This window comes from Myotis yumanensis, unplaced genomic scaffold (assembly GCF_028538775.1).
Source record: "Myotis yumanensis isolate MYYU_CA2020_CCGP unplaced genomic scaffold, mMyoYum1.0.hap1 SCAF_4, whole genome shotgun sequence".
NCBI classification, from domain to species: Eukaryota; Metazoa; Chordata; class Mammalia; order Chiroptera; family Vespertilionidae; genus Myotis; species Myotis yumanensis.
Genome location: NW_027223755.1, coordinates 102,925,128 through 102,952,143, shown reverse-complemented (window position 1 = coordinate 102,952,143; position 27,016 = coordinate 102,925,128). Strand labels below are relative to the sequence as shown.

Sequence of the window (27,016 nt, the reverse complement as noted above, 5' to 3'; positions counted from 1 at the left end):
GGGTCCCCAGACACCCTGGAGAGCCTGTCTTCATCTCATGGGCAGGAATGAATATGATGGCGGATCCAAGGCAAGAAGGATGTCACTCGGGCATAGACTCCAGGAAAGTTGGGAAGACCGCACTTGTGGCCCCAGCTCACCACGCCTACCTGGACCCAGGTACCCCTCCATTTACAGACCAAGGGGCCCCCAGAGTCACCCTGTGGGAAGAGGAGACAGGTGGTCAGTACTCAGGGCCCCTGCAGGCAGGAGCAACGGACGGAGGCCACAGTCTGGGGGTCTCACCTGGCAGGAGTCCCGGCCCCAGCTCCCGGCACACAGCATGTCGTCTGTGATAACAAAGCCCTTCATGAGGTATTGCTGCCGACAGATCTCATCCGCCACAATGGGGACCTTCACTTCTTGCAGATTTTTGGGCGGCGGATCTGTGAGGAGAAGCCCAGTGAGCCTGTGGTCCTGAGGGGGCGGACAGTCACAGGCCGCAGGTTCTAGAACCACACGCTGAGCCTCAGTGCCCCCAGGGGGACCCCGGGAGTCACCCAAGACCCCAACTGTCTGGGTTCACTCCAGGCCAATGGGCTGATAATCTCTAGGCTGACACTGTGGGCACCAAGCTCCAAAAAGAAACAGGAAAGTATATTTTTTATCCACAAATAATTTTTATTGGGAAAAACCAGAGTAAGTGCTTTCACCCAAGAAATGCACAGTGACGGCCCTACTGTCAACTTTGACTTTGTCCATTTAATAGTGACTCCTGGAGCTCATCACTGAAGTTCTCTCCTCGTTCTCCATCCCACTATCGAGACTCAGGGAGAACGGGGACCCCCGGAAGGGAGGACACGGCCTGGTGCAGAGTGAGGGAGAGAAATGCCCATGGCACCCTGGCCAGTGTGTCTCACTGGTTAGAGCAGTGACCCGAAGGGTCCCAGGTTTGATTGTTGGTCAAGGGCAAGTACCTGGGTTGCAGGTTTAATCCCCAGCCCGGGCCGGAAAGGCAACTAATAGATATGCTTCTCACATCGATGTTTCCTATCGCTCTCCCTTCCACTTTCTCTAAAAATCAATGGAAAAAATATCCCTGGGTGATATTTATTTTAAAAAGATGCCCATGGCCATGCCTCACTCTTGCTACTTTGGTCTCTGCTCCTTAACAGACTCCTCTCATGCTGTCTGCCTCCTACACCCAAGGGGGACCCCGGAGGGAGCCCAGCTCAGACCCCAGCTGAGCCTCCTCTGTAAAGCCTGACCCGCCCCAGCATCCCCCTCAGTCTCCTCCTCCCACTCCCACGGGTCACCTGGTTCTCACCTCCAGTAGCAATGTCACCCCAGCCAGTCACCCAGCACCCTGTGCCTGGGAGGAGTGCGGAGGAGGCTGGTGGGAGGCGGATCCACCTGATGAGGTTAGATGGTCGCATGGGGGCCTCCAGTTTGAGAAGTGCCACGTCTGCCCCACCTAATACTCCCTTTTCAAGGCTGTAGTTGGGGTGGCGGATGATCCTGGCCACCTTCACACTGTCATTGTATGAACGTCTCAATTGTCCTAGTTGGACCTTAATGTGCCCAGTCTCTGGGTTTCTCCTGGGGACAGAAGGACAAAGGCTTCTGAGAGGCTGTGGAAGGGAGTGGGCCAGCCCCTCAGGGCCCAGAGACCTCCCCTCTGTGGTGGGCAAGGGGAGCACCAGGAAGCTGAATCCTGGTGGGGGGTCTGCAGCCACTCAGCCCAGCATCTGCCCCCAACACACATCACATGCCTCCCGACATTGTCCACCCCAACCCCCGGGTGCTGGCAGAGTAGGGACTTACCCTGGAATGCAGTGGGCAGCGGTCAGCACCCACTGGCGATGGATCAGGGAGCCCCCACAATCGAGATTCCACTTGGAACTTGTTGTATCGAAGAACCACAGGCCCACCTGCCACGGCCACGCCCCATAGGCAGCATCATGCCCCCCCACGATGCCCACCAGCTCAGTCCCTGGGCCAGGATCTGGGGAAGCAGAGGAGGAGCCATCAGGGACTCAGGCACCGCTGCCCGGCACTCAGCATGGCCCCATCCTCAGTCCCTCCCAGAGCCACCTTCAGAGGGGGATCGCCACCCATCCCAGGGGCGGCCTCTGAGAGGTCAGAGTCAGGCTTGGGGGTCAGGACTCACCTGAGGTCACAGGTACGGAGCCCCCCAGACAGGGGAGAGTCAGGACCAGCAGCCACAGCATCTGCAGGGGGAGAGGGCAGGGAGGAGAGCCAGTGAGGAGATGTGGGGCGGGGACACAGCCTGGGAAGGGAGAGGATGGGGCTTTGAGCAGCGTCCTCACCATGCCAGGTCTGTCTGCCTCTGTCCTGGGCCCTCTGAGCCCCTTTATCCTCCTGCCCAGACAGGCCCAAGGGGAAGCCGCTCTCCTTTGGGGTGGGGCATGGGAGGAGACGGGGCTTATCCCTTCAGTGGGACCAGTGGTGACCAGCAGACCAGCTATCAGATAAGAAACATGGTGTTTCCTCTCTGAGAAGACACTCAGTATTGGTGCTGGAGCCCTAGCTGGTTTGGCTCAGTGGATAGAGCGTCAGCCTGTGGACTGAAGGGTCCCAGGTTTGATTCTGGTCAAGGGCACATACCTTGGTTGCAGGTTCCCCAGCCCTGGTCAGGGTTCTCTCTCACATCGATGTTTCTCGCTGTCTCTCCCTCTCCCTTCCACTCTCTCTAAAAATCAATGGAAAAATATCCTTGGGTGAGGATTATCAAAAATAAAAATAATAAAAATATTGGTCTGGAGACATGTCAGTGGTAAGATGACAGTTTGCACATGAAAAAGAAAGAAATGAGATGCTTTGCTTCGGCCTGTACACTGAAGGGTCTCAAGTTCAATTTCCAATCAGACCACATACCTAGGATGAGGGTTCATTCCCTTGATCGGGACAAATACAAGAGGCAAATGACCGATGTTTCTCACTTCTCTCTCCCTTCCTCTCCCTAAAATCCATAAGCATATCCTCGGTGAGGAACTAAATAAATGATAAATAATCAGATGCTCTGAAACAACACAGAGCAGAGGTACAGATGGGATGGGGGCAGGCACCTGAGCCAAGAGTCGGATGAGAGGGGGGAGGAGAGCAGCAGGCCCAGTGCGTCCCTGCCCCCTCCTTCTTTTGAGGCTCACAGTGTCCCCCAAAAAGGACAGACTCACTGGACCTGCAGACAGAGTTAGCCAGCAACACCATGAGATGGAGGAGGCAGCTTCCCCGGAGCCTTTGGAGGGAGAGGGACCTGCTGACACCTTGATTGTAGACTTCCAGCCTCCAACACTGTGACAGAATAAAGTTTTATTTAAAGGTCCGGGTCTGTGGCATTTGTTATGGCTGCCCCAGGACACTCGGGCATCTGCTCAGCTGTCCTCATACATCCTATGCATGACCAAGCTTTGTCAAAATGCACAGGAAAGGGTGTGAGAGGTGCCAATTTAATGCTAGTTCTCCTCACCTCTCCTCACCTCCTGCACACGCCTGCACCCCCACAGCGCTGGGAGCCAACCCCCCTCTCACACTCCCTGCTTTCTGAATGGAGGAGCTCTGTCCCCCAAGTCCAACCCCAGGCAGAGGCCGGCCACCCGCCAGGGACAGGCTTTTCTGCCCTTTGACATTCTGAGAATCATTCTCCACCAGGCATGGGACAGGACCAGACAGTGGTTTGAGAGGAGAAGGAAGAGGGGTTCCCACACTCCTGAACCACTGCCTGGTCCTCTGTGCCCCGTGAGCCCATGAGGAGACCACCAAGGGATGCTTTGCAGCACTTAGATGAGCTCAGGTCTCTAGAAACCCATCATTCCCTCCTGGGCCAGAGTCCCTGTCATCCTTGCTGAGATGTTGGTGTCTCCGGGGGCACCCTGAATCCTCAGGGGACACTGGGGATCTCAACAGGAAACAACCAGGATCCAACATGGCCAGGGGGCCCCGTGGTGGGGGGACTGAGCACCCAGGAGGGAAGGGGCTGGCCTCCCAGACCCAGCAAGTCCCACAGGCCCAGGGGGGAGACCTCTGGGTGATAAGGGGGCTTCCTCCCTCCCTGCCTCTGATCTGGACAGAGCCCCCACCTTCACCCACCTTAACACTGGATGTGGGTTTGGGGCTGGTTCTGTGCCCAGATGACAGGAAGGCAAGTCACAGTGGTGTCAGCGAGAGGCCACAGGCCCCAACGCCCAGCCTGATGCTGGACCCAGGCTTCCCGTTCTCCGGCACCAGGCTGGGCGATAACCAGCTGGGCCAGACCTGGGACAAAGACGGCATTTGGGCATTAGGAGCAGATCTGCCCCAAACAGAAACAAGAGGTTTGAGGGTCTGGGGGGAAATCTCATGACTATCATTGGCAGATAATACGATCTTCTTCCCGGAAGAGCCAAAAGCCTCAATGAAAAGGTCCTAAGATTAACTTTCCCAAGGTGTCTAGATGGAAGACAAAAGTTTTACACACAAATCAGGAGAGAAAGAAGGAGAAACTCATCTTTAACCCCAGGCATAGCTAATGCGATGCCATATGGTAGAGACTCCATTCACGGCCAGGTCCACACATTCCTAATCTAGAGTCCGTGACAACCACAAAACTTCCTTGAGGAGGACACTCACACGAAATAAAATGTCATTCAATGTTGTTAACAGGAGACGGTGTCATCCAATATCAACTCTTCCAAAATCCCCATAGAATGTGAACTGCAGGCAAGTCTGGAACATTCAAAGTGACCCCCAAGTTTTTGAGGAGGAAAATACAGGTGGGGGTGTCCCAGGAAGCCACAGGGCAGAGTGAGGCAAACTAGGCAGCTGGTACCATAAACTGTGGGAACAGGAACCGAGTGGCCGTCCAGTGACGCAGGGCGAGGAAACGGCCCGTCCGTCCTGCCCATCCTCCTAGTCCAGTGATGGCAAACCTTTTGAGCTCGGCTTGTCAGCATTTCGAAAAACCCTAACTAAACTCTGGTGCCGTTTCCCATATAGAAATTTTTTGATATTTGCAACCATAGTAAAACAAAGACTTATATTTTTGATATTTATTTTATATATTTAAATGCCATTTAACAAAGAAAAATCAACCCAAAAAATGAGTTTGCGTGTCACCTCTGACACGCGTGTCATAGGTTCGCCATCGCTGTCCTAGACCCAGCCTCAGTGACAGCACAGCAGCAGACAAATGCACGGTATCAGCTCACAGCAAAGAAGGAGGAGAAGAGGGGGTTGGGGAGAAGTGCAACCCCCTGTTCTGGTGCTTGGGTGAAGCCACCTCACTGTTCAGGACACATGCAGATGGGGCCACCTTGAACTTGAGGGACCGAGGCAACTCAGATCTTGGCAGCAGCTGAAGCAGGTCACCCAGCTCAGAGGAAGGTGGTGAGAGCCAGGAGGCTGGACACACGGTCAGGACACAGGCCGTCCCCTCCCTCCTGCAGTTGGGGTCACCCCAGGAGGAGGGTGAAGGATCCATCTCTAGAGAACCTTTGGTCCCAGCAAATCAGAGGACTGGCATCTGGGAAGCCCAGGTCTCTGCCCAGTCATATTAGAACAGAATCAACTAGTCCACCAGCCAACCAGGCTCACAGATGCGAGTCAGCATTTGAACTCTTAATAAACACAGTTGTTTCTGTTCCTTAGAAAAGTGTTCTTGCACCCGACTGGTATGGCTCAGCAAGTGAGTGTCAGCCCAGGAACCAAGAGGTCCCTGGTTTGATCCCTGATCAGGGCACATGCCCAGGTTGCTGGCCCAATCCCCAGTAGGAGGCGTGCAGGAGGCAGCTGATCAATGATGCTCCTCTCTCATTGGTATTTCTCTCTCTCTAACCCTCTCCCTTCCTCTCTCTAAGTATACTTGTTTACGGTGGTAATTTCTGGCATAAACCAGCCCAAAACTTAGTGATTTGCTCTTACATATGAAGAAAACTGTTGGGGCTGACCAGGAAAGCATTGAATTGAAAAGTTAGAAACCCAAGTAAAAACAAATGAAAAAAAGAGTTATTCAAACCTATTCAACTAGCAATGATGAGAAATAGAAGTTTGAGTAAGTTTTCAGGGAGGTAGGAGAAGATACTGCATTTATGAAACAAGGATTACATGCTCTTCTCTTATCAAGCAGGTAATAACCACCTGCACATGGACATTAAAAATATAACAAATTAGTCCAGGCCAGTGTTTAGAACAATGGTTAGAACAGTGGCCTGCCCACCTAAGGATCACCGGTTCGATTCCCAGTGCAGGTTCCATGTGTGGGAGACAACCAATCAATGTGTGTCTCTCACTTCCATGTTTCTCTCAGTCTGTCCTCCTCCCTTCAACTCTCTCTAAAAATCAATGGGGGAAAAATACATAAACTGATGAACCAAAATAGATGCAGAGACAAATGGCAGCGGAGGTGGGGGGGGGGGGGGAGGGTTGGGGCGGTTAGAGAGCAACAAAGGACTTGTATGCATCATATCAGCATAACGAATGGACACGGATACAGACATGGGCGGTGAGTGCTTGCCCGGGTGGGAATGGCTGGGGCTGGGGCTGGGGGAGGGGGGGCAGGAGGAGTCAATCAGGGGGGAAAAGGAGACATATGTTAAACTTTAGACAATAAAAAAAAAGACCAAAAAAAATAAAAATAAAAAAGCTGAAAAAATATCCTGGGTGAGGATTAACAAAATCAAAAAATTTCACTCAGGGATTTTCTTGTCAAATACAATTGTGTCTTGTAACCCAAGGTTAGTTCTCTTTTCAATCAAAGCAAAAGAGTTTAATGATAACTTTTTACTCCCACAAACCTGTCATCAAAATCTAAAAGTTGGCGAGTCATGTGTCCTGAGAAATCCTGTGAGTGGGACTCTGTGGGAAGGGCTGGACATTGATAAGAGCTTACAGCGTGAGGATGCTGCGTCTCCCACCCATGGTCAGCGCATATCTGTCCATGTTATTTGGACCTTATGTCCTTTAGTTCAACTGGACAATGTCCTCTCTGAAATCTTGCACATGTTTTGTTAGATTTCTTCCCAGGGGGTTTGGAGTAGTCACTGGAAATGCCATCTTACTGATTCCTCTTCTCAGTGGCCATGGGCAGTGTCTAGAAGGCCTGTGGGATTTCAGCGTTGGACCTGCTTTGATGGTGGGCAAAGCTGCCTCGCAGCACTCACACTAGTTCTAACATTGTGAGCAGATGGTTTGGGTGTTCCGTGTAGAGCGCCGTGTTGTTCCTGGTGGTCTCCTCTCCTCCTCTCTGGTCCTCACACCTTTTGTGTATTTCTGATGGCTGTGTGCTGCCTGGAGTCACCTGCACTGTCTGGGCCTCCCTGTCCATCATCCCTCATTCAGGGGCGGGGCTTCCAGAGTATCCCCCCCCTTCCCCGCCATGTCCTGCCCCTTCACCAGAAGCAGGACATTTGCTGTGGCTCTGGGAAAAGTCACCCTTAGCAAATTAGGAAGTCACCTTTGGCCCAAGTTTGCTAAGAGTTTTATCACAAACTGTGGTCGAATTTATCAACCAAAAAAAATGTATTTTTCCAAATCTATTGAGATTATCACATGGTTTTTATCATCTATTTCTGCTCCGTTAATGTGGTAAGTTGCACTAATTGGTGTTGAACCACGGTGGTTTCAACCTTCCTGGGTTATTTGGTAATTATGTTACACATTTGGGAGATGGTTTGATAATGTTTTACTTTGGATTTTTTCAATCTATGTTCATAATGGAAATTGGCCTGAAATTGTCCTTTATTCTATGGGCCTAGTTTTGTTCTCCAGAAAGTGTGCCCGGGAGCTGCCTCCCTTTCTGTCCCTGGCAGATCGCTGGGGCCTTGAAGTCTTAGTGTAATTCTCCAGGAAGCCAGGCTGTGGGTAACTCTCCATGTTGTACTTTATATGTTAGTTCTGGGTGGATGTTCCCCTCCCAGAAGCAGGCCTTTCATGATTATAAATCTGGTCCCGCTTCCCTTTCTCCCAAAGACAGTTCTGAGGAGTTATACTCGCCTAAAAATGGTCCATTTCACCTGATGGCAAGTTTGTTTAATGTGCTTGTTCATACTAACCTCTTCCGAGTTTTAAAAATCTCTGCCCTGCCCACGTGCCTGGTCACCTCTTTATTACTGATATTATTTGTGCACCATGTTTCCTGCCTGATGGATCTTGCCACAGGTTTGCCTATTTCATTAGATTTAAGGAACTCACTTTTGGCTTTGCAACCCTGTAATTTCTTTATCATCTAGTCCAGCTGCTTCTTTTATTTGTTTTAAATTACCCCTGACTTTCTTCCTTTAGTTAGCCTGTCTTTTACTGTATTTCTTATTCTCTCTTTCAATTTCCTCTGACATAATTTTTCTCACTTCTTGACTTAAACATAATATTCTCTGTCCATTCTCTGATCATTTCCCTCCAGATACAAGTCATCATGTCCCTGTGAATATGAGGAGGTGGGATCTTCACCACTGTGAGTTGTATATACTTTTTAATTCATTCTGACATTTCTTTGGAAGTATATTTTTTAAATTTCCAGATGTAGGAGGCCTTGTGCACATTTTTTATATGAGTGTGAGAAAGCTTAAAATAACCAAGTACCTGTTGTCTTCCAATACAAGGCAACTGTAAGTGACCTCTGAGAACAGAAATTAACGCTCAGTATTTACCGAGGATGTAAACAAAGGCAGAGAAATAAAATGTCCAGTGTCAGTAACAAAAGGTGGTTCACAAGACGCCCCTCGTAAACTCAGACAGTGAACTGGCAAGTGGCCTTGTCGCATGGTGTTCCGCTGTGATCTGCTCCTGTTCAACGTCTATCAAAGTCACATGTGACCATATAACTGCAAGTATTCAGACCTTCCCAATCCATGCAACTAAACAACCACACACACACACACACACACACACACACACACACGCACACACACGTATTCCCACACACATGCAGACAATGATGCATGGGCACACATGGAGGGAGGCCCTAGGAGGCTCCGGGGCAGGGAGACCAGCCTGGGGCTGAAAACTCAGTCCTGGGTGGCAGTGTGCCTGCGGGACCCTGGGCTTCCAGCCTCTTCCCCAGCCTGCCCTGGAGCCAGGGGAGCAGCCAGGCCAGTGCACCTGCTGATGCTCCTGGCAAAACTGATCATCTCAGGGGAGAGCAATCCAACTACCAACCAGGACGCTGGGAATGTCCCACAGGGAGGCGGCTGCAACTCCAGCTGCGGGGCATGTGCAGGAGCCCAGTAGGCAGGGCCTAGGGAGCCCAGGTGATGCCAGTCAAGATGCCCACCCATTAGAACACGGTGGGGACTAGGGGGCCTGGGCCTCCCGGGGGAGGGAGCGTGGAGAGTGGAGAGCAAGCAGGAGGCAGGAGGGGACGGTGTAGGTGGAGCCCCGACAGCAGGGTGTCACAGGCTGGCACCCGGGTCTAGGACAGAGGGCCTGGCTGTGGGAGGACAGCCACCAGGAGAGGCTCCAGGGAGCAGCGCACAGAACTTGGGGGCCTTGGTCAGACCCCCAGCTGGAGGGCACTGCGGAGTGGGTGCTGCCTGGAAGCCGGTCAGAGGTGCTGCCCTCGGTGAGGACCAAGGCTGTCCTCTGGACACAAAGCTGCGCTGTGTCCCTCCGAGCAGTCGGGCAGAGTGAGTGAGGTCAGTGTCATTGTCAGTGTGGTCACAGGTGTCCCATGGTTGGTGGGGCCCGAATGGGACAGCCAGTGACATGAATGAGGGCCTCCAGGAGCCATCCCTGCCCCGGGTCCAACACCTCCATTGTGACCCATGAGGACCCGTGGACGCTGGCACATTGCTGCCCCCTCAGCACCCCTACCCCGCCCTCGCTGGCCCAGCCTCCACTGCAGTGTTGCAAAATGGGGCTGTTAGGTAACAGAAGCTGTGCCGTTTGCCCACCTGCCCTCAGCCTTCCCCTATCAGGGCTCAGACATCCTCATCACAGCCCCGGCTTTGATCCTGACCCTGATGCCCACACAGCCCCACCCTCACTCTGTGCATCCATTCCTGTCACTCAGACCTACACCCTGGGACCCCCAATGGCGGCCTGAGGCCAGAAGGACTCCTGCTCAGAGCAGCAGTGCAGGGCACTGCCCACCCTCCCTCCCACACACAGCTGCTGGCCGGAATGCCCACATGCACTTTATCTCAGCATCACCTCTTCTTATCTTTTTTGTTAATCTTCACCGGAGGGTATTTTTTCCATTGATTTTTAGAGAGAGGAGAGAGAAAAGCATCAATGTGAGAGGCATATCAATTGGTTGCCTCCTGCAGGCATCCCAATGCTGGGCTGGGGATCAAACCTGCAACCCAAGCACCTGCCCTTGACTGGGAATCAAACCCAGGCCTCTTCGCTCTGCGGTCCGACACCTCAACCACTGAGCCAAACCAGCCAGGGCCCCCTCTTCTTTTTAAATGTATTTGGAGATACACACCATGTCCTAAATATGGAGATCATGACAGCTTTGTTATTATCCTTTTAAATTTTGTCCTTACCCTATAACCCCCGCCTCTTGGGCAACCACCCACTTGTTCTCTGTACCTATGGGTCTGTTTCTGTTTTCTTCATTTGTTTTGTTCTGTTTTAGATTCCACATATGAGTTGCTCATTTCTCAACATCTTTACAAACGTGGTTTTATTGCGCTTTTTCATTTTCTCCAATTTGATGAGTGTGACGCTGCATGTCCTTTTATTTCCCTCAGTTTTCCTCTGATTATGAAGGAGGCCAGTCAATGCTTATGGCCACTCAGGGGTGTCTTTTGAGAATGGCATGCAGTGTGTTTTTTCATTAATGCTTTGTTTCCTGTGTCCCACACATTCCTCCGAATTAGTATTTCTTCTTCCTGGAATAAATCCTTAAGTAGGTCTGTTAATGAGTGCCTGCAGGTGATAAGACACTCTTCGTGTCTTCTGTTTTGTAATATCACTCTTTTTTCCTCAATATTGTGTGACAGTTTCCCTGGGAATAAAATTTTATGTTGATGGTGATGTTTCCTCACCACTTCCAAGGTATTGCTCCAGGGTCTCCTTCCACCTCCTGTTGCTGATCAGAAATTTCCTGTGTCTGAAAGTCATTTCTTTTTAGGTTAAACTATCACTTGTCTCTGCTGGCTTCTAATGATGACAATTTTCAGTTTTACAGAAATGGATTTAGGTGTAGAACTTATTTGTGTTTATTCTGCTTAATTTTCACAGGGCACTTTCTACTGAAGGTTCACAATTTTTCTTTGATTCTAGAAAATTCTCAGATATTTATGTACCAACATATGTTTTAGTTTTTCAAGACCGTTTTTTTTTAAGTTGCTAATAAGGGGTTCTGAATCTCTAATGAGCCTCTGAAGTTGGAGGCTCTCAAACCATCTACCAAGATGCCCTTTCATATTTTATGGAATTTTTAAAGATTCCTCTGTTTCTGATATGCTGATGGTGAAAACCAAACAAGCCAACATTCAAGTTCCCACTGAGAATGGCCCTCCGCCCCTCAAATACCTTCCAAGCTCACGCATCAGTCCCCACCTCCTCTCTCCCCACCACCTCTGTCCCCACCTCCTCTGTCCCCACCACCTCTGTCCCCACCACCTCTGTCCCCACCTCCTCTGTCCCCACTCCTCTGTCCCCACCTCCTCTATCCCCTCCACATCTGTCCCTACTTCCTCTGTCCTTCTGCCCGGAGCCCCTTACCCCTAATGCCCACCGTCGCTGGTGCTTCATGAGCTGGGCCTGGCAGCTCAGCCCCGTCAAACCCTCCCGGCCGGTCCAGGCTGGACACGCCCTATGTCCCCCCAGCTCTGTGTTCAGCACTCACCTCCACACCGTGTCCCACACTCACTGCGGTGCTGTGGTTATGTCTGTCCTCACCTCCCTGTGGGTTCCAGGAGCCCAGGATCCCACTCAGTGACTCCTTGCCCCCGACGCCTTGTCCATGCTGGGCACCTGTGATCAAGGATAATTAAGGGAGGGAGGGAGGGGAAGAGGGAAGAGAACTAAGAAGAAACAAGTATGAAATAAGAGAGAGAGAAGAACATAGAAGAGCAGAAAAGGAAAATAAGAAGCAGGAGAAGGAGGTAGGGAAGGAAGACAGGAAGAGGAAGTGGAAGGGTGGAGGGAGGGACACCGGGACAAGCATAACCCCCATGAGCTCCCAGAAATGCCATCACAGGGAACTGAGCCCTGGAAACCTCCTCACACCCGAACCCGGAGACCTGGGACCCGGGGACTCTCAGGGAGGCCCCCACTGCGCCCTCAGTCACCGTCATGATGAGTCCATGCCACCATCTCAGCCACAGCTTGGAGTGGCTTTTCCAAGTTTAATAGGAATCACAGGGTGAGCAGGAGGCCATGTATCAGGCCCCTTGTCCTGGCCCCCCTACTGTGAGAGACAGCAGCCTGCGGAGCATCTCCTGTGTCTGCCACCCCAAAGTCAGGACAGGAGGGGGACCCCGAGGGCAGGAGGCTCTTGACACTGTGGAGGGTGAGATGAAGACTGAGGAGGTGGGAGGATGAGGCTGGAATTGGGAAAGAACAGGGGTGTTAACAAGGAAGATTGAGGGTCTCCCCATCATGGGAACCCTGCCTGGCCTCATCTAGGATCCAGGGGGCGGAGGGACCTACTTCCAGATCCAAGAAATGAAGCTCATCACCCGGGCATACACCCCAGGGAAGTCTCGATGACCACAGCTGTATCCTCAGCTCAGGATCCCTACCTGGACCCAGGTGCCTTCCCAGCTGCACACCAGGGGGCCCCCAGAGTCACCCTGTGGGGAGAGGCAGGACTCAGTGGACATCTCCAAACGGGCCACTGCATGGAGCTTCTGAGTCCCAATTCCCTGGGCCAGGAGGGGACAGAGGACAGAGGACAGAGGACGGGACAGGTGGGGCTCACCTGGCCAGAGTCCTGGCCCTCACTCCCAGCGCACAGCATGTCATCCTTGATGATCTGGCCAGTGTTGGTGGAAGAGTTCTGGTAGCGCTGGTTACAGACCTCGTTCCCCACACTGGGAACCATCAACTCCTGCAGCTGGTAGGGCCAGAGCCGCGGAGCTGTGGGGAGGGACTGGCTGAGAACCAGGGCTGGTCCAGGCTTCTGCTTTTTCCCAACAACAAGGTACTCCTCTCACTCTTTCTGGACCACCCTTGGCCACCACCCCACTGTGGGCCCGACCCTCAGGTCTAGAGCAGCTACACCTGGCCTGGGATTGAGCTTCCCAGCATCCACTAAACCCATTCAGTTCTAGGACCAGCACTTCATCAGCCAGAATCTGGTCTCCACAGGCCTGACGACGGCCACTGAGGAGAGAGTTATTCCAGGATTGTTCTCCTTGAAAAGGAAGGGATCAGGGCTCATCTCAGAGAAATGCATCACAGCAGGAAGGAAACACTTCTGCGCTGATGGGTGGGTTTTCATTCTGATTTAGGGACCTGGGCACTGTGAGATGACGACAGGCCCTGCCTCTCGCTCCCACAGTGGCTCATCCTCAGGAGGACAATCAAGGTCCACACACCCCCACGGGGGGAGAGGAGGACCCAGTCAGAGCCTCGGGAGGGCCTTTCCACCTGGCAGAGCAAACACCTGTGTCCTCAGTGTCCATGAATCTGATCATGAAACCCCAGCTCTGCACACATTTAGACTCAACAGGAAATCCCCCCACTAATACCCAAATGTAGAATTAGCACATGGCCCAGAACTTCCACTCCTAGTCTGTACCCCAAAGAACTGAAAACAGGGATCCAAGATGGAGACAGAGTAGGTGGAAGTGACACTCACCTCCTCCCAGGACCAAATCGGAATCACAACTAAATTATAGACACTCAACCGGAATAACCTACTGAAGACTGGCTGAAAAGAAGTCTCCTTATTAAGGACACGTGGAAGAAGCCACATGGAGACAGACAGGGAGGGTGGAGACACAGAAAGGGCTGCATTGAGAGTTAGGAGGGACACCTCAGCTGCCAAGGTCCCCTCTGAGAAGGGAGGGGTCTCCACCCCATCCTGAGCTCCCAGCCTGGAACACCAGTGCCTGGAAGAGGAGCTACACAACATCTGGCTGTGAACTCAGTGGGGACTGCACTTGCCAGAGTGAGACAGGGGACTGCCAGGCACCCGGACGCCCTTTTAAAGGGCCAGTGCACACACATCTCACTGGCAGGTACTCAACCTGGGCTCCAGAGGAGCGACAGCGGTCCAGAGTGGACGGGACCCACACAGGGAGAGATTGGGCTGTATTTCTCTTTAGAGAGGGCTGGAGGGGCAGCCTTCATTAACCAGTGGTGAGTCCCTCTCTCACATGCCTTGTATTGGAAGACAACAGGTTACATTGTTATTTTAAGCTTTCTCACACTTATATCAAAAATGGACACAAGCCCTCCTATATCTGGAAATTTTAAAAATATAATTCTAAAATATAATTTTTAAAAAATTAAAAAGTATATACAATTCACAATGGTGAAAATCCCAGCTACTAATATTCATAGGGATTTGGTGACTTGTACCTGGAGGGAAATGACCAGTCCTTTCTGGATTTAGTAAAAATATAACAGAGAATGTCATGTTTAAGTCAAGAAGTGAGAAAAATTATGTCAGAGGAAACTGAAAGAGAGCATAAGGAATAGAATAAAAAATAGGCTAACCAATGGAAGAAAGTCAGGGGTAATTTAAAACAAATAAAAGAAGCACCTGGACTAGATAATAAAGAAATTACAGGGTTTCAAAGCCAAAGTGAGTTCCTTAAATCTAATGAAGTAGGCAAACCTGTGCCAAGATCCATCAGGCAGGAAACATGGTGCACAAATAATATCAGTAATAAAGAGGTGACCAGACACATGGGCAGGACAGAGATTTTTAAAACTCAGAAGAGGTTCATATGAACAACCACATTAAACAAACTTGCCATCAGGTGAAATGGACCATTTTTAGGCGAGTATAACTCCTGAGAACTGACTTTAGGAGAAAGGGAAGTGGGACCAGATTTATAATCATGAAAGGCCTGCTTCTGGGAGATGAACATCCACCCAGAACTAACATATAAAGTACAACACGGGGAGTTACCCCACAGCATGTCTTCCTGGAGAATTACACTAAGACTTCAAGCCCCAGCGATCTTCCAGGGACAGAAAGGGAGGCAGCTCCCAGGCACACTTTCTGGAGAACAAAACTAGGCCTATAGAATAAAGGACAATATCAGGACAATTTCCATTATGAACATAGATTGAAAAAATCCAAAGTAAAACATTATCTAACCAACTCCCAATGTGGAACATAATTACCAAATAACCCAGGAAGGTCTCAACCACCATGGTTGAACACCAATTAGTGCAATTTACCACATTAACGGTGCAGAAATAGATGATAAAAACCATGTTATAATCTCAATAGATATGGAAAAGTACATTTTTTTTGTTGATAAAATCAACCATAGTTTGTGATAAAACTCTTAGCAAACTTGGGCCAAAGGTGACTTCCTAGTTTGATAAGGGTGGCTTTCCTAGAGCCACAGCAAAGGTCCTGCTTACCTGGGAACACTGACAGCCCCGCCCCTGAATGAGGGATGATGGACAGGGAGGCCCAGACAGTGCAGGTGACTCCGAGCAGCACACAGTGATCAGAAATACACAAAAGCTGTGAGGACCAGGGAGGAGGAGAGGAGACCACCAGGAACAACACGGCGCTCTACACGGAACACCCAAACCATCTGCTCACAATGTTAGAACTAGTGTGAGTGCGGCGAGGCAGCTTTGCCCACCATCAACGCAGGTCCAGCGCTGAAATCCCACAGGCCTTCTAGACACTGCCCATGGCCAATGAGAAGAGGAATCAGTAAGACAGCATTTCCAGTGACTACTACAAGCCAAGGCGAGTGAAATATATTTTGTTGACACCAAAACTGAGAAAGTGCTAGACTGGCACTAGTTAGTATCCCCTCTTCTCTCCCACGTAATTTAAGATGAATAGGATCTGAAAGGTTCCCAGTGGGCCGGGGTCACTCACCTATGATGCAAGACAATCGTGTATGAAAAGAACTTTTATTTCAGGCACCTGGGCTGAGGCCAAAAAAGCAATCAGCGGTGACTGAAGGGGGAGGCAGGGTTTTGTTACCTTCTGCTGGCTGCAAACAGTTCTGCTGAGGTAAGGGTCCGGTCCTTGGTTCCTCCCGTCACCAGAGGTCTAGTGGTTATCTAGGCTATGCCGACCTCAAGGCTGCAAGCTTTCTGCTAGAAAACAGCTAAGCACATAAGTTTTCTCTGCCCCGTTTTATTCTCCTTAACACTTTCAAGATCAAGTTGCCTTCTGGACTGAAGTTCTTGGTCATGAGCCAAAAGAACTAAATTCTTTATAAAGTTTAGGTGTGTGCGGTTGCTTAAGAAGAAAAATAAGTCCTCTTAAATGTTAATGACTTCAGAGTAAGGAGTGTCTGCGATCAGTAAATTCTAACACCTGAGGTTATAATATCTAATCTCAAGGTTGTGTGAATCTCATGAAAATGTCAACAATTGTTTTCGTTCCAATGTTTGTCATAGAAAAATGCGTTTGTTCAATGTAATTATAAGAAATGTTAGCAATGCTCTGTTACTCATGATGGTTCTGTTCTGATTAGAGAAAGCACATTCTCACCTGGCTGAGAGTGTGCGCCCTGGGCCATGGCAGCTCGCATGGGAATACAGTCCGTCCTCCTGTCCACAGAACTGTCTGTCATTAATGGAGAGACTTACCACCTGGTAACTGAGATCATCTAGTCCCATAGGCACCTGCTCTCTACAACCCCCAGCCCCTATTACCTGTAATCCGGTCCTGGGTGCCCGGAGGCATCCACCCTCTGTGACCCCTAAACCCCAGCCCGCATGACCTGTAACCTGTAATGATTACCTCGTGCCCACCTTCCCATGCCTGTCCTTCCTACTTTCCTCGTCATCTCTGTCCGTCTACCCAATAAAAGCAGTGACTGATGGTGGGGTGCAGAGCAGATTTCTGTGGGTGACCTGCTGCTCTCCCCTCCTGCCAGCAGAACTGGAATAAAGGCTCCTACATGATTCAACCCCGTCTGTTGAATTGGCTCAGGTAGTGACAGGCAGCCCGGACCCACTGGTTGTCCGGTTCCAAGTTCAAATAAACAGAAGCGCACACTGTGTGGCCTCTGCGCCTGCTGATTTCACTGAACATAATGTTTCCAGGGAACAGTGTCCTTTGTACGTTTCCTGCTCAGTTTCCTTTTGGGTCAGTTGGCTTCTACATCCTGAGCATCTCTGTGGGTGTGAAGGGCCCTCTATGGGAACAAGCCCCTGTCAGCAGGCATTTGTGTGCCCCTCCCCCTCCTCCATCTGCCTCTGCCCATCAGAGCTGATTGACATCTCTCACTTGCTGCCACCTCCCTCCTGCTCTCTGCCCTTTGCTTTCATGCCATTGGTCCAGGAGGGAGACGCTATAGAGGTGATGGCCGCTCCATCACGGGTGCCCGGGGGACAGCCAGGACTTGGGAGAAGGCACTCACAGGAAAACGCACACGTGCCCTGTTGTTGGTTAGTGTCCAGCCCTCCCCGCCCCCAACAAGGGACACTGTGAGCACCTCTCCTCCCTGCTGCTCTCTGCCACCCGCCAAGTTCCAGGTTTCCTTCCTTCCTAGAACTCATTTCCAGACGGTGAGTCCCTGACCCCTGATTCCTGTGTCGAGGCTGCGGAGCCTCTGACTGTGGCTTCTGGGAGCCCAGCCCTCAGCGGCTGGAGCCAGGTGGGACCTGAGGAGGCCACTGAGATGGGGCCTGGGAGCTGGACGCTGCTTCCTGGCCGGCTATGGGAAGCAGCGCTGACAACGGGGCACAGAGCAGGGGTTTTGGGGGGATGCTGAGCTCAGGGCAGGCCCTGGAGAAAGATGCCAACACGCTGTCAGTGCGGAGCTGGTCACTGAAGGCCGCACACAGAGCAGAAGGGGCCTGGGAGGCGTGGGGCAGAGAGTGAGCGCCACCAGGAGCCGAGCTCGGGGACAGGGGTGCTCCCTGGGGTGATGGATGGCCAAGGCCAGGGCCTGGCGAGAACACAGTGGGTGCTGCCACGGGGAAAGGTGACATCTGGTTGCTGCCCAGGAAACTCGAGTCCCCAGGTCCCTGAGCCTGCAGAGTGCACCCCCCGCCCCCCTTACCGAGAGCCAGCACACCCATCCGGTATGAGTCTCCTGTGGCTGCTGTCACAGCTCACCCCGGGCACATGAATCATCTCACCATCCTGCAGTCAGGGGACCGTGGCTCTCATGGGCTGAATCCAGGTGTCGGCTGGTTCCTCCTGTAGGTCCAGCCCTTTCCCAGCTTCTGGAACGTGTCCCAGCCTTTCCTGTGGCATTCCTGAGGCCAGTGATGCATGTGGCCCACCTGGAGAATCAGAATGACCCCCCTCTCAAGGTCACCGGTTATTATTTAATTCCATCTGCATCCCTTATCCCCTTTGCCAGGTAACCTGACATGTTCCCAGTTCCTGGGGATTAGGACCTGGATGCCTTTGGGGGCCATTATTCTGCCTTCTGAGCCCCTTTATAATGCAAAGGCTTCTCCCTGAGAAGACCTGCCCCTCCTCTCCTGAGCACTGGTCTGTAAGGGGTTGGAGGCAGCCCAGCCCTGCAGGGCCCCTGAGAGGAAGTGACTGTGAGAAGGAGCTCTGGGATCTGGCCTACAGGCTCCTGTGGGAGTGGAGAGGACACCCCAGGCCTGGTGTCCAGACTGTGGGAGCCATGGCTGAACGGGTGGGAGCCCTGCCCTGGCATCGGAGTCCCCAGGAGAAGGGGCCGGAAAACCTGCTGGAGCACCTGGTCTGAGGGCGCCCAGGGGATAGGCTCAGGGGAACACACTGCCAGAGGCCCTGCCCTGTCAGCAGCTGCATGGGGCTTGCATTCTCTTTTGTTAATCCTCAGCAGAGATTATTTTCCCATTGGTTTTTAAAGAAAGTGGAAGGGAGTGCCCGAAGGTGAGAGAGAGAGAGAGATCAGTTGGTTGCCTCCTGCATTCTCTGGGATGAACCTACAGCCCAGGTTTTGTTTGAATCCTCACTGAGGATGTTGCCCATTGCTTTCCGAGCAAAGTAGGGAGGCAGGGAGAGAGACAGAAACATTGATGTGAGAGAGGCACATGGACTGCTTGCCTCCTGCATGCAATTCAACTGGGGGGCGGGGAGGGAACAACAGCCCAGGTGCATGCCCTTGACTGGGAACTGAACTGGAGGCCCTCCAGTGCGGGGCTGAGGCTGTAACCAAGGAGCCCAACCGGCCAGGGCAGGGCTTTCCTTTCTGGCTGGACGTGATGGTCAGAGTCACCGCCTCCCCATGAGCTTCCAGCTGGCTGGAGGCCCAGGCCCACCTGCTGCTCATTTGCCATCTCCCAACTGGAGCCCCAGGTGGTTGGTGGCCACCCCACCACAGTGGTGCTTAGACCTGTGGGGTGCAGCTTCCACACTGGGGCCCAAGTGGAGCCATCAAAACTACACCCTCAAGGCGGGACCTGGGAAGCACAGCTGAAGCTGTGAAGGTGGCTCTCTCTGGGCAGGAAGCCGGTCCTGCCGGCCACAGGGCACGCTCCCCCCCAGTGACTGTCACCTGGGGCCTCGCTCCCCCCCAGTGACTGTCACCCGGGGCCTCGCTCCCCACCAGTGACTGTCACCTGGGGCCTCGCTCCCCACCAGTGACTGTCATTGGGGCCCCGCTCCCCACCAGTGACTGTCACCTGGGGCCGTGTCCCTGGAGGCCGGGACAATGACTCTGGAAGTAGGAGCAGCCCCACCGGGTCACTGCTGGGACCTGGGGGTGTGGTGCTCCCCTCCCTGCACAGGGGTGTCAGTCCTGGTCCCGAGAAGGGAACTAACTCGGCCAGGGGACAGCAGAGGCCCCTGAGCAGCTATAGCTGTGCCCTGTTTCTTTGAGCTCCCAGTGCCAAGGGACTGGAGGCAGGGAGCAGAGGCACCGAGGTGGCAGGGGTCTTCGTGTCCTGTGGCTGCCTAAGGAATTACCAGACACTCAGGGCTCTTTAAACAATGGGGATTTACTCTGAGCTCTGGGACCAGGTGTCCGAAATCAGCCGCCATCAGAGGGTTCCTTCTCTTAGGCTCAGGGAGAGAATGCATCCCAGGCTCCCTCCCAGATCCTGGGGGGTGGGCATCCCTGGTGTTCCTGGCTGCACCGCCTAATTCCAGTCTCCGCCTCCACGGCCACATGGTCTGCACTCCTGTCTCTGTCCTCTTCCCACAAGGACACCAGTCATATTGGATGAGGGCCCCTCCTTCATGCCCTCATCCAACCCTGATTACATTGCAAAGGCTATTTCCAAAGGAGGTCCCATTCACAAGTGCCAGGGGGTAGGACTTAGGCATATGTTTTGGGGGACACACGTACCCTCTAACAGCAGGGGTATCTGACTCTGCTAACCCAGAGGGGGTAGAGCTGTGGCCGCCATGGGCAGGAGGAAGGTGTGTAGCCCAGGTGAACCCTGGGGTGTCCCAGGTTCCCTCGCCCTATTTTGATGGTAAGTGGACAAGTGGAGCAGGCAAGGCCTCTGAAGGGCTTGGGACCAGGAACGAGGTCCCCGAGGGGTGCAAGTCAGGGCCAGGCCCCCAGAGGTGGGGTTGAGGGGAGGGGACCTGGAGTACATGATAGGGACCCCTGCAGAGGCAGGGCTGGCCTCTGCCCTCCAGCCCTTCTCTCTGGCTTCCCCAGGAAGAGGGTCTGCTGGAGCCCAAAGGGGCTGCTCCCCAGCTGTGCTAGGGACAGAAGCCCTGGGCGGTCACCCTCCTGGGCACTAAGTCATTCCCTTGGGCACTTGAGAACCTGGCTCTAGTTTCTAGGCTGTTGAGACACCTGCTGTGGCTCCTGTGGAGACCAGCCGGTGCTCCCCTCCCATCTCAGCATCTGTTCAGGGCAGCAGGTCTGAGGTGCACCTGTGAGAGCTGCTCCCACTGAGATCTGGATCTTGTCTGCACAGCTGTCCATGCGCCTCTGGTGGCAGGGGAAGCAGGCGGAGTGGCATGGCCCATGAACCATCCAGTGGTGGGCCAGCTGTGCTCACGAGTGTTTTTTTCTTTTCAGGGTGTTAAAAGAACAGGAAGGCCCATTTTTTTGTTGTTGTTTTTTGTTGTTCTATTACAATTTTTTTTTTATCTTCACCCAAGCATATATTTTCCATTGATTTCTGGAGATAGTGGAAGGGAAGGAGAGGGAAGGAAGATGGGGGAGAGAGAGAGAGAGAGAGAGAGCGAGAGAGAGAAGGAGAGAAGTGGTAGAAAGACACATTGATTGGTTGCCTCCCATACATGGAACCCACACGGGGATTGAATCAATCACCCTTTGGCGGGTGGGCCACTGTTCTAACCATTGAACCACTTGCCCAGGCTAATTTGTTATATTTTGAATGTCCAAGGGCACTTGGTTATGATCTGCTTGGTTATTATCTGATATGAGAAGAAAACAGTATGTAATCTTTGTTTCACAAATGCAGTATCTTCTACCTCCCTGAAAACTTGCTCAAACTTCCTCTATTTCTCATCATTGCTAGTTGAATAGGTTTCAATAACTTTTTTTTCATTTGTTTTTATTTTGGCTTTTAAATTTCCAATTCAATGCTTTCCTGGTCTGCCCCAACAGTTTTCTTCATATGTAAGAGCAAATCACTAAATTTTGGGCTGGTTTATGTCAAAAATTACCACCATAAACAAGTATACTTAGAGAGAGGAAGGGAGAGGGATAGAGAGATAGAAACATCAATGAGAGAGAGAGAAAGACATCATTGATCAGCTGCCTCCTGCACGCCCCCTACTGGGGATTGGGCCAGCAACCTGGGCATGTGCCCTGATTGGGAATCAAACTTGGGACCTCTGGTTCCTGGGCTGACACTCACCTGCTGAGCCACATAAGTCGGGTGCAAGAACACTTTTCTAAGGAACAGAAACAACTGTGTTTATTAACAGTTCAAATGCTGACTCGCATCTGTCAGCCTCTTTGGCTGGTGGACTAGTTGATTCTGTTCTAAGATGACTGGGCGGAGACCTGGGCCTCCCAGATGCCAGTCCTCTGTTTGGCTGGGACCAAAGGTTCTCTAGAGATGGATCCTTCACCCTCCTCCTGGGGTGACCCCGACTGCAGGAGGGAGAGGACGGCCTGGGTCCTCACCGTGTGTCCAGCCTCCTGGCTCTCACCACCTTCCTCTGAGCTGGGTGACCCTCTTCAGCCCCTGCCAAGATCTGAGTTGCCTGGGTCCCTCACGTTCAAGGTGGCCCCATCTGCATGTGTCCTGCACAGTGAGGTGGCTTCACCCAAGCACCAGAACAGGGGGTTGCACTTCTCCCCAAACCCCTCTTCTTCATCCTCTCCATCTGATTCCCAGCGGCCCCTCACCGATGCCGTCTCCTCCTTCTTTGCTGTGAGCTGATACCGTGCATTTGTCTGCTGCTGTGCTGTCCCCGAGGCTGGGTCTAGGAGGATGGGCAGGTTGGCCGGGCCGTTCACCCGCCCTGCGTCACTGGACAGCCACTCGGTTCCCGTTCCCACAGCTTTATGGTACCAGCTGCCTAGTTTGCCTCACTCTGCCCTGTGGCTTCCTGGGACACCCCCACCTGTATTTTCCTCCTCAAAAACGTGGGGGTCACTTTGAATGTTCCAGACTTGCCTGCAGTTCACATTCTATGGGGATTTTGGAAGAGTTGATATTGGATGACACCGTCTCCTGTTAACAACATTGAATGACATTTTATTTCGTGTGAGTGTCCTCCTCAAGGAAGTTTTGTGGTTGTCACGGACTCTAGATTAGGAATGTATGGACCTGGCCGTGAATGGAGTCTCTACCATATGGCATCGCATTAGCTATGCCTGGGGTTAAAGATGAGTTTCTCCTTCTTTCTCTCCTGATTTGTGTGTAAAACATTCGTCTTCCATCTAGACACCTTGGGAAACTTAATCTTAGCACCTTTTCATTGAGGCTTTTGGCTTTTCTGGGAGGAAGATCGTATTATCTGCCAATGATAGTCATGAGATTTCCCCCCAGACCCTCAAACCTCTTGTTTCTGTTTGGGGCAGATCTGCTCCTAATCCCCAAATGCCGTCTTTGTCCCAGGTCTGGCCCAGCTGGTTATCGCCCAGCCTGGTGCAGGGGGACGGGAAGCCTGGGTCCAGCATCAGGCTGGGCGTTGGGGCCTGTGGCCTCTCGCTGACACCTCTGTGACTTGCCTTCCTGTCATCTGGGCTGAAACCAGCCCCAAACCCACATCCAGTGTTGAGGTGGGTAATGGTGGGGGCTCTGTCCAGACCAGAGGCAGGGAGGGAGGAAGCCCCCCCTTATCACCCAGAGGTCTCCCCCCTGGGCCTGTGGGACTTGCTGGGTCTGGGAGCCCAGCCCCTTCCCTCCTGGGTGCTCGCTCCCCCCACCACGGGGCCCCCTGGCCATGTTGGATCCTGGTTGTTTCCTGTTGAGATCCCCAGTGTCCACTGAGGATTCAGGGTGCCCCCGGAGACACCAACATCTCAGCAAGGATGACAGGGACTCTGGCCCCAGGAGGGAATGATGGGTTTCTAGAGGCCTGAGCACATCTAGGTGCTGCAAAGCATCCCTTGATGGTCTTCTCATGGGCTCACGGGGCACAGAGGACCAGGCGTGGTTCAGGAGTGTGGGAAGCCCTCTTCCTTCTCCTCTCAAACCACTGTCTGGTCCTGTCCCATGCCTGGTGGAGAATGATTCTCAGAATGTCAAAGGGCAGAAAAGTCTGTCCCTGGTGGGTGGCCGGCCTCTGCCTGGGGTTGGACTTTGGGGACAGAGCTCCTCCATTCAGAAAGCAGGGAGTGTGAGAGGGGGGTTGGCTCCCAGCGCTGTGGGGGTGGGGGCGTGTGCAGGAGGTGAGGAGAGGTGAGGAGAACTAGCACTAAATTGGCACCTCTCACACCCTTTGCTGTGCATTTTGACAAAGCTTGGTCATGCATAGGATGTATGAGGACAGCTGAGCAGATGCCTGAGTGTCCTGGGGCGGCCGTTACAGATGCCACAGACCCGGACCTTTAAATAAAACTTTATTCTGTCACAGTGTTGGAGGCTGGAAGTCTACAATCAAGGTGTCAGCAGGTCCCACTCCTTCCAAAGGCTCCAGGGAAGCTGCCTCCTCCATCTCATGGTGTTGCTGGCTAACTCTGTCTGCAGGTCCAGTGAGTCTGTCCTTTTTGGGGGACACTGTGAACCTCAAAAGGAGTGGGGCAAGGGCGCACTGGGCCTGCTGCTCTCCTTCCCCCCGCCTCATCCCACTCTTGGCTCAGGTGCCTGCCCCCATCCCATCTGTACCTCTGCTCTGTGTTGTTTCAGAGCATCTGATTATTTATCATTTATTTAGCTCCTCACCCGAGGACATGCTTATGGATTTTAGGGAGAGTGGAAGGCAGAGGGAGAGACAGAAACATCGATGTGAGAGAGACACATTGATTGTTTGCCTCCTGCATGAACCCCAACCAGGGCCGAGGAACCTGAAACGAAGGTATGTGCCCTTGACCGGAGTCGAACCTGGGACCCTTCAGTCCACAGGCTGACGCTCTACCCACTGAGCCAAACCATCTAGGGCTCCAGCACCAATACTGAGTGTCTTCTCAGAGAGGAAGCACCATGTTTCTTATCTGATACCTGGTCTGCTGGTCACCACTGGTCCCACTGAAGGCATAAGCCCCGCCTCCTCCCATGCCCCACCCCAAAGGAGGGCGGCTTCCCCTTGGGTCTGTTTGGCAGGAGGATAAAGGGGCTCAGAGGGCCCAGGACAGAGGCAGACAGACCTGGCATGGTGAGGACTCTGCTCAAAGCCCCATCCTCTCCCTTCCCAGGCTGTGTCCCCGCCCCACATCTCCTCACTGGCTCTCCTCCCTGCCCTCCCCCTGCAGATGCTGTGGCTGCTGGTCCTGACTCTCCCCTGTCTGGGGGGCTCCGTACCTGTGACCTCAGGTGGGTCCTGACCCCCAAGCCTGACTCTGACCTCTCAGAGGCCGCCCCTGGGATGGGTGGCGATCCCCCTCTGAGGGTGGCTCTGGGAGGGACTGAGGATGGGGCCATGCTGAGTGCCGGGCAGCGGTGCCTGAGTCCCTGATGGCTCCTCCTCTGCTTCCCCAGATCCCGGCCCACGGACTGAGCTGGTGGGCATCGTGGGGGGGCATGATGCTGCCGGTGGGGCGTGGCCGTGGCAGGTGGGCCTGTGGTTCTTCCATCCAACAAGTTCCAAGTGGATTCTCGAATGTGGGGGCTCCCTCATCCACCCCCAGTGGGTGCTGACTGCTGCCCACTGCATTCATGGGTAAGTCCCTACTCTGCCAGCATCCGGGGGTTGGGGTGGACAATGTCGGGAGGCATGTGATGTGTGTTGGGGCAGATGCTGGGCTGAGTGGCTGCAGACCCCCCATCAGGATTCAGCTTCCTGGCGCTCCCCTTGCCCACCACAGAGGGAGGTCTCTGGGCTCTGAGGGGCTGGCCCACTCCCTTCCACAGCCTCTCAGAAGCCTTTGGCCTTCTGTCCCCAGGAGAAACCCAGAGACTCGGCACATTAAGGTCCAACTAGGACGACTGAGACCCTCATACAGTGACAGTGTGCAGGTGGCTAGGATCATCCTCCACCCCAAGTACAGCCTTGAAAAGGGAGTATTAGGTGGTGCGGACGTGGCACTTCTCAAACTGGAGGCCCCCGTGCGACCATCTAACCTCATCAGGTGGATCAGCCTCCCGCCAGCCTCCCTCTCATTCCCCCCAGGCACACGGTGCTGGGTGACTGGCTGGGGCGACATTGCTCCTGAAGGTGAGAACCAGGATGACGTGTGGGAGTGGGAGGAGGAGACTGAGGGCGATGCAGGGGGCGGGCCGGGCTTTACAGAGGAGGCTCAGCTGGGGTCTGAGCTGGGTCCCTCTGGGGTCTCCCTTGGGTGTAGGAGGCAGACAGCTCGAGAGGAGTCTGTTAAGGAGCAGAGACCAAAGTAGCAAGAGTGAGGCATGGCCATGGGCATCTTTTTTTTTTTTTTTAAATATCACCCAGGGATATATCTTCTATTGATTTTTAGATAGAATGGAAGGGAAGGAGAGAGGAAACATCAATGTGAGGGACATATCTGTTAGCTGCCTTCCCGACTGGGGCTGGGGATTGAACCTGCAACCCAGGTACTTGCCCTTGACCAACAATCAAACCTGGGACCCTTAGGGCCAGAGCTCTAACCACTGGAAACACTGGCCAGGGTGCCATGGGCATTTCTCTCCCTCACTCTGCACCAGGCCGTGTCTTCCCTTCCGGGGGTCCCCATTCTCCCTGAGTCTCCGTAGTGGGATGGAGAACGAGGAGGGAGAACTTCAGTGATGTGCTCCAGGATTCACTGTTAAATGGACACAGACAAATAGGACAGGAGGGCTGTTCACTCTGCATTTCTTGGGTGAAAGCACTTACTCTGATTTTTCCCAATAAAAATTATTTGTGGATAAAAATATATTTCTCTGTTTCTTTTTGGAGCTTGGTGCCCACAGTGTCAGCCTAGAGATTATCAGCCCATTGGCCTCGAGTGAACCCAGACAGTTGGGGTCTTGGGTGACTCCCTGGGTCCCCCTGGGGGCACTGAGGCTCAGCGTGTGGTTCTAGAACCCGCGGCCTGTGACTGTCCGCACCCTCAGGACCACAGGCTCACTGGGCTTCTTCTCACAGAGCCGCTGCCGCCGCCCAAAAATCTGCAGGAGGTGGAGGTCCCCATCGTGGCGGATGAGATCTGTAGGCAGCAATACCTTAGGATCAACAAGGTTATCCAGGACTACGAGCTGTGTGCCGGGAGCGAAGGCCGGGACTCCTGCCAGGTGAGACCCCCAGACTGTGGCCTCCGTCCTTTCCTCCTGCCTGCAGGGGCCCTGAGTACTGACCACCTGTCTCTTCTCCCCACAGATTGACTCTGGGGGCCCCTTGGTCTGTCAATGGAGGGGTACCTGGGTCCAGGTAGGCGTGGTGAGTTGGGGGCACAAGTGCGGTCTTCGCAACTTTCCTGGAGTCTATGTCCGAGTGACATCCTTCTTGCCTTGGATCCACCATCATATTCATTCCTCTCCTTGA

At 53.0% G+C, this 27,016-nt stretch overlaps 2 protein-coding genes across 2 annotated transcripts; one reads left to right on the top strand and one right to left on the bottom strand.

Annotated features, from left to right (window-relative positions):
• Positions 1-35: 35 nt before the first annotated feature.
• Positions 36-18,111, bottom strand: LOC139009521 (mastin-like). Its single transcript, XM_070413788.1, has 8 exons — positions 18,093-18,111; positions 12,848-13,005; positions 12,669-12,719; positions 2,150-2,210; positions 1,804-1,972; positions 1,307-1,578; positions 286-425; positions 36-200 (listed from the first exon to the last, which is right to left on the bottom strand). Exons 1-8 carry the CDS (start codon positions 18,109-18,111, stop codon positions 36-38), a joined length of 1,035 nt encoding a protein of 344 aa, XP_070269889.1.
• Positions 18,112-18,674: 563 nt separating this feature from the next.
• On the top strand, positions 18,675-27,016 carry LOC139009519 (mastin-like). Its single transcript, XM_070413787.1, has 6 exons — positions 18,675-18,752; positions 24,831-24,891; positions 25,069-25,237; positions 25,461-25,732; positions 26,621-26,766; positions 26,852-27,016. The coding sequence occupies exons 1-6, from the start codon at positions 18,675-18,677 to the stop codon at positions 27,014-27,016; spliced, it is 891 nt and encodes a 296-aa protein (XP_070269888.1).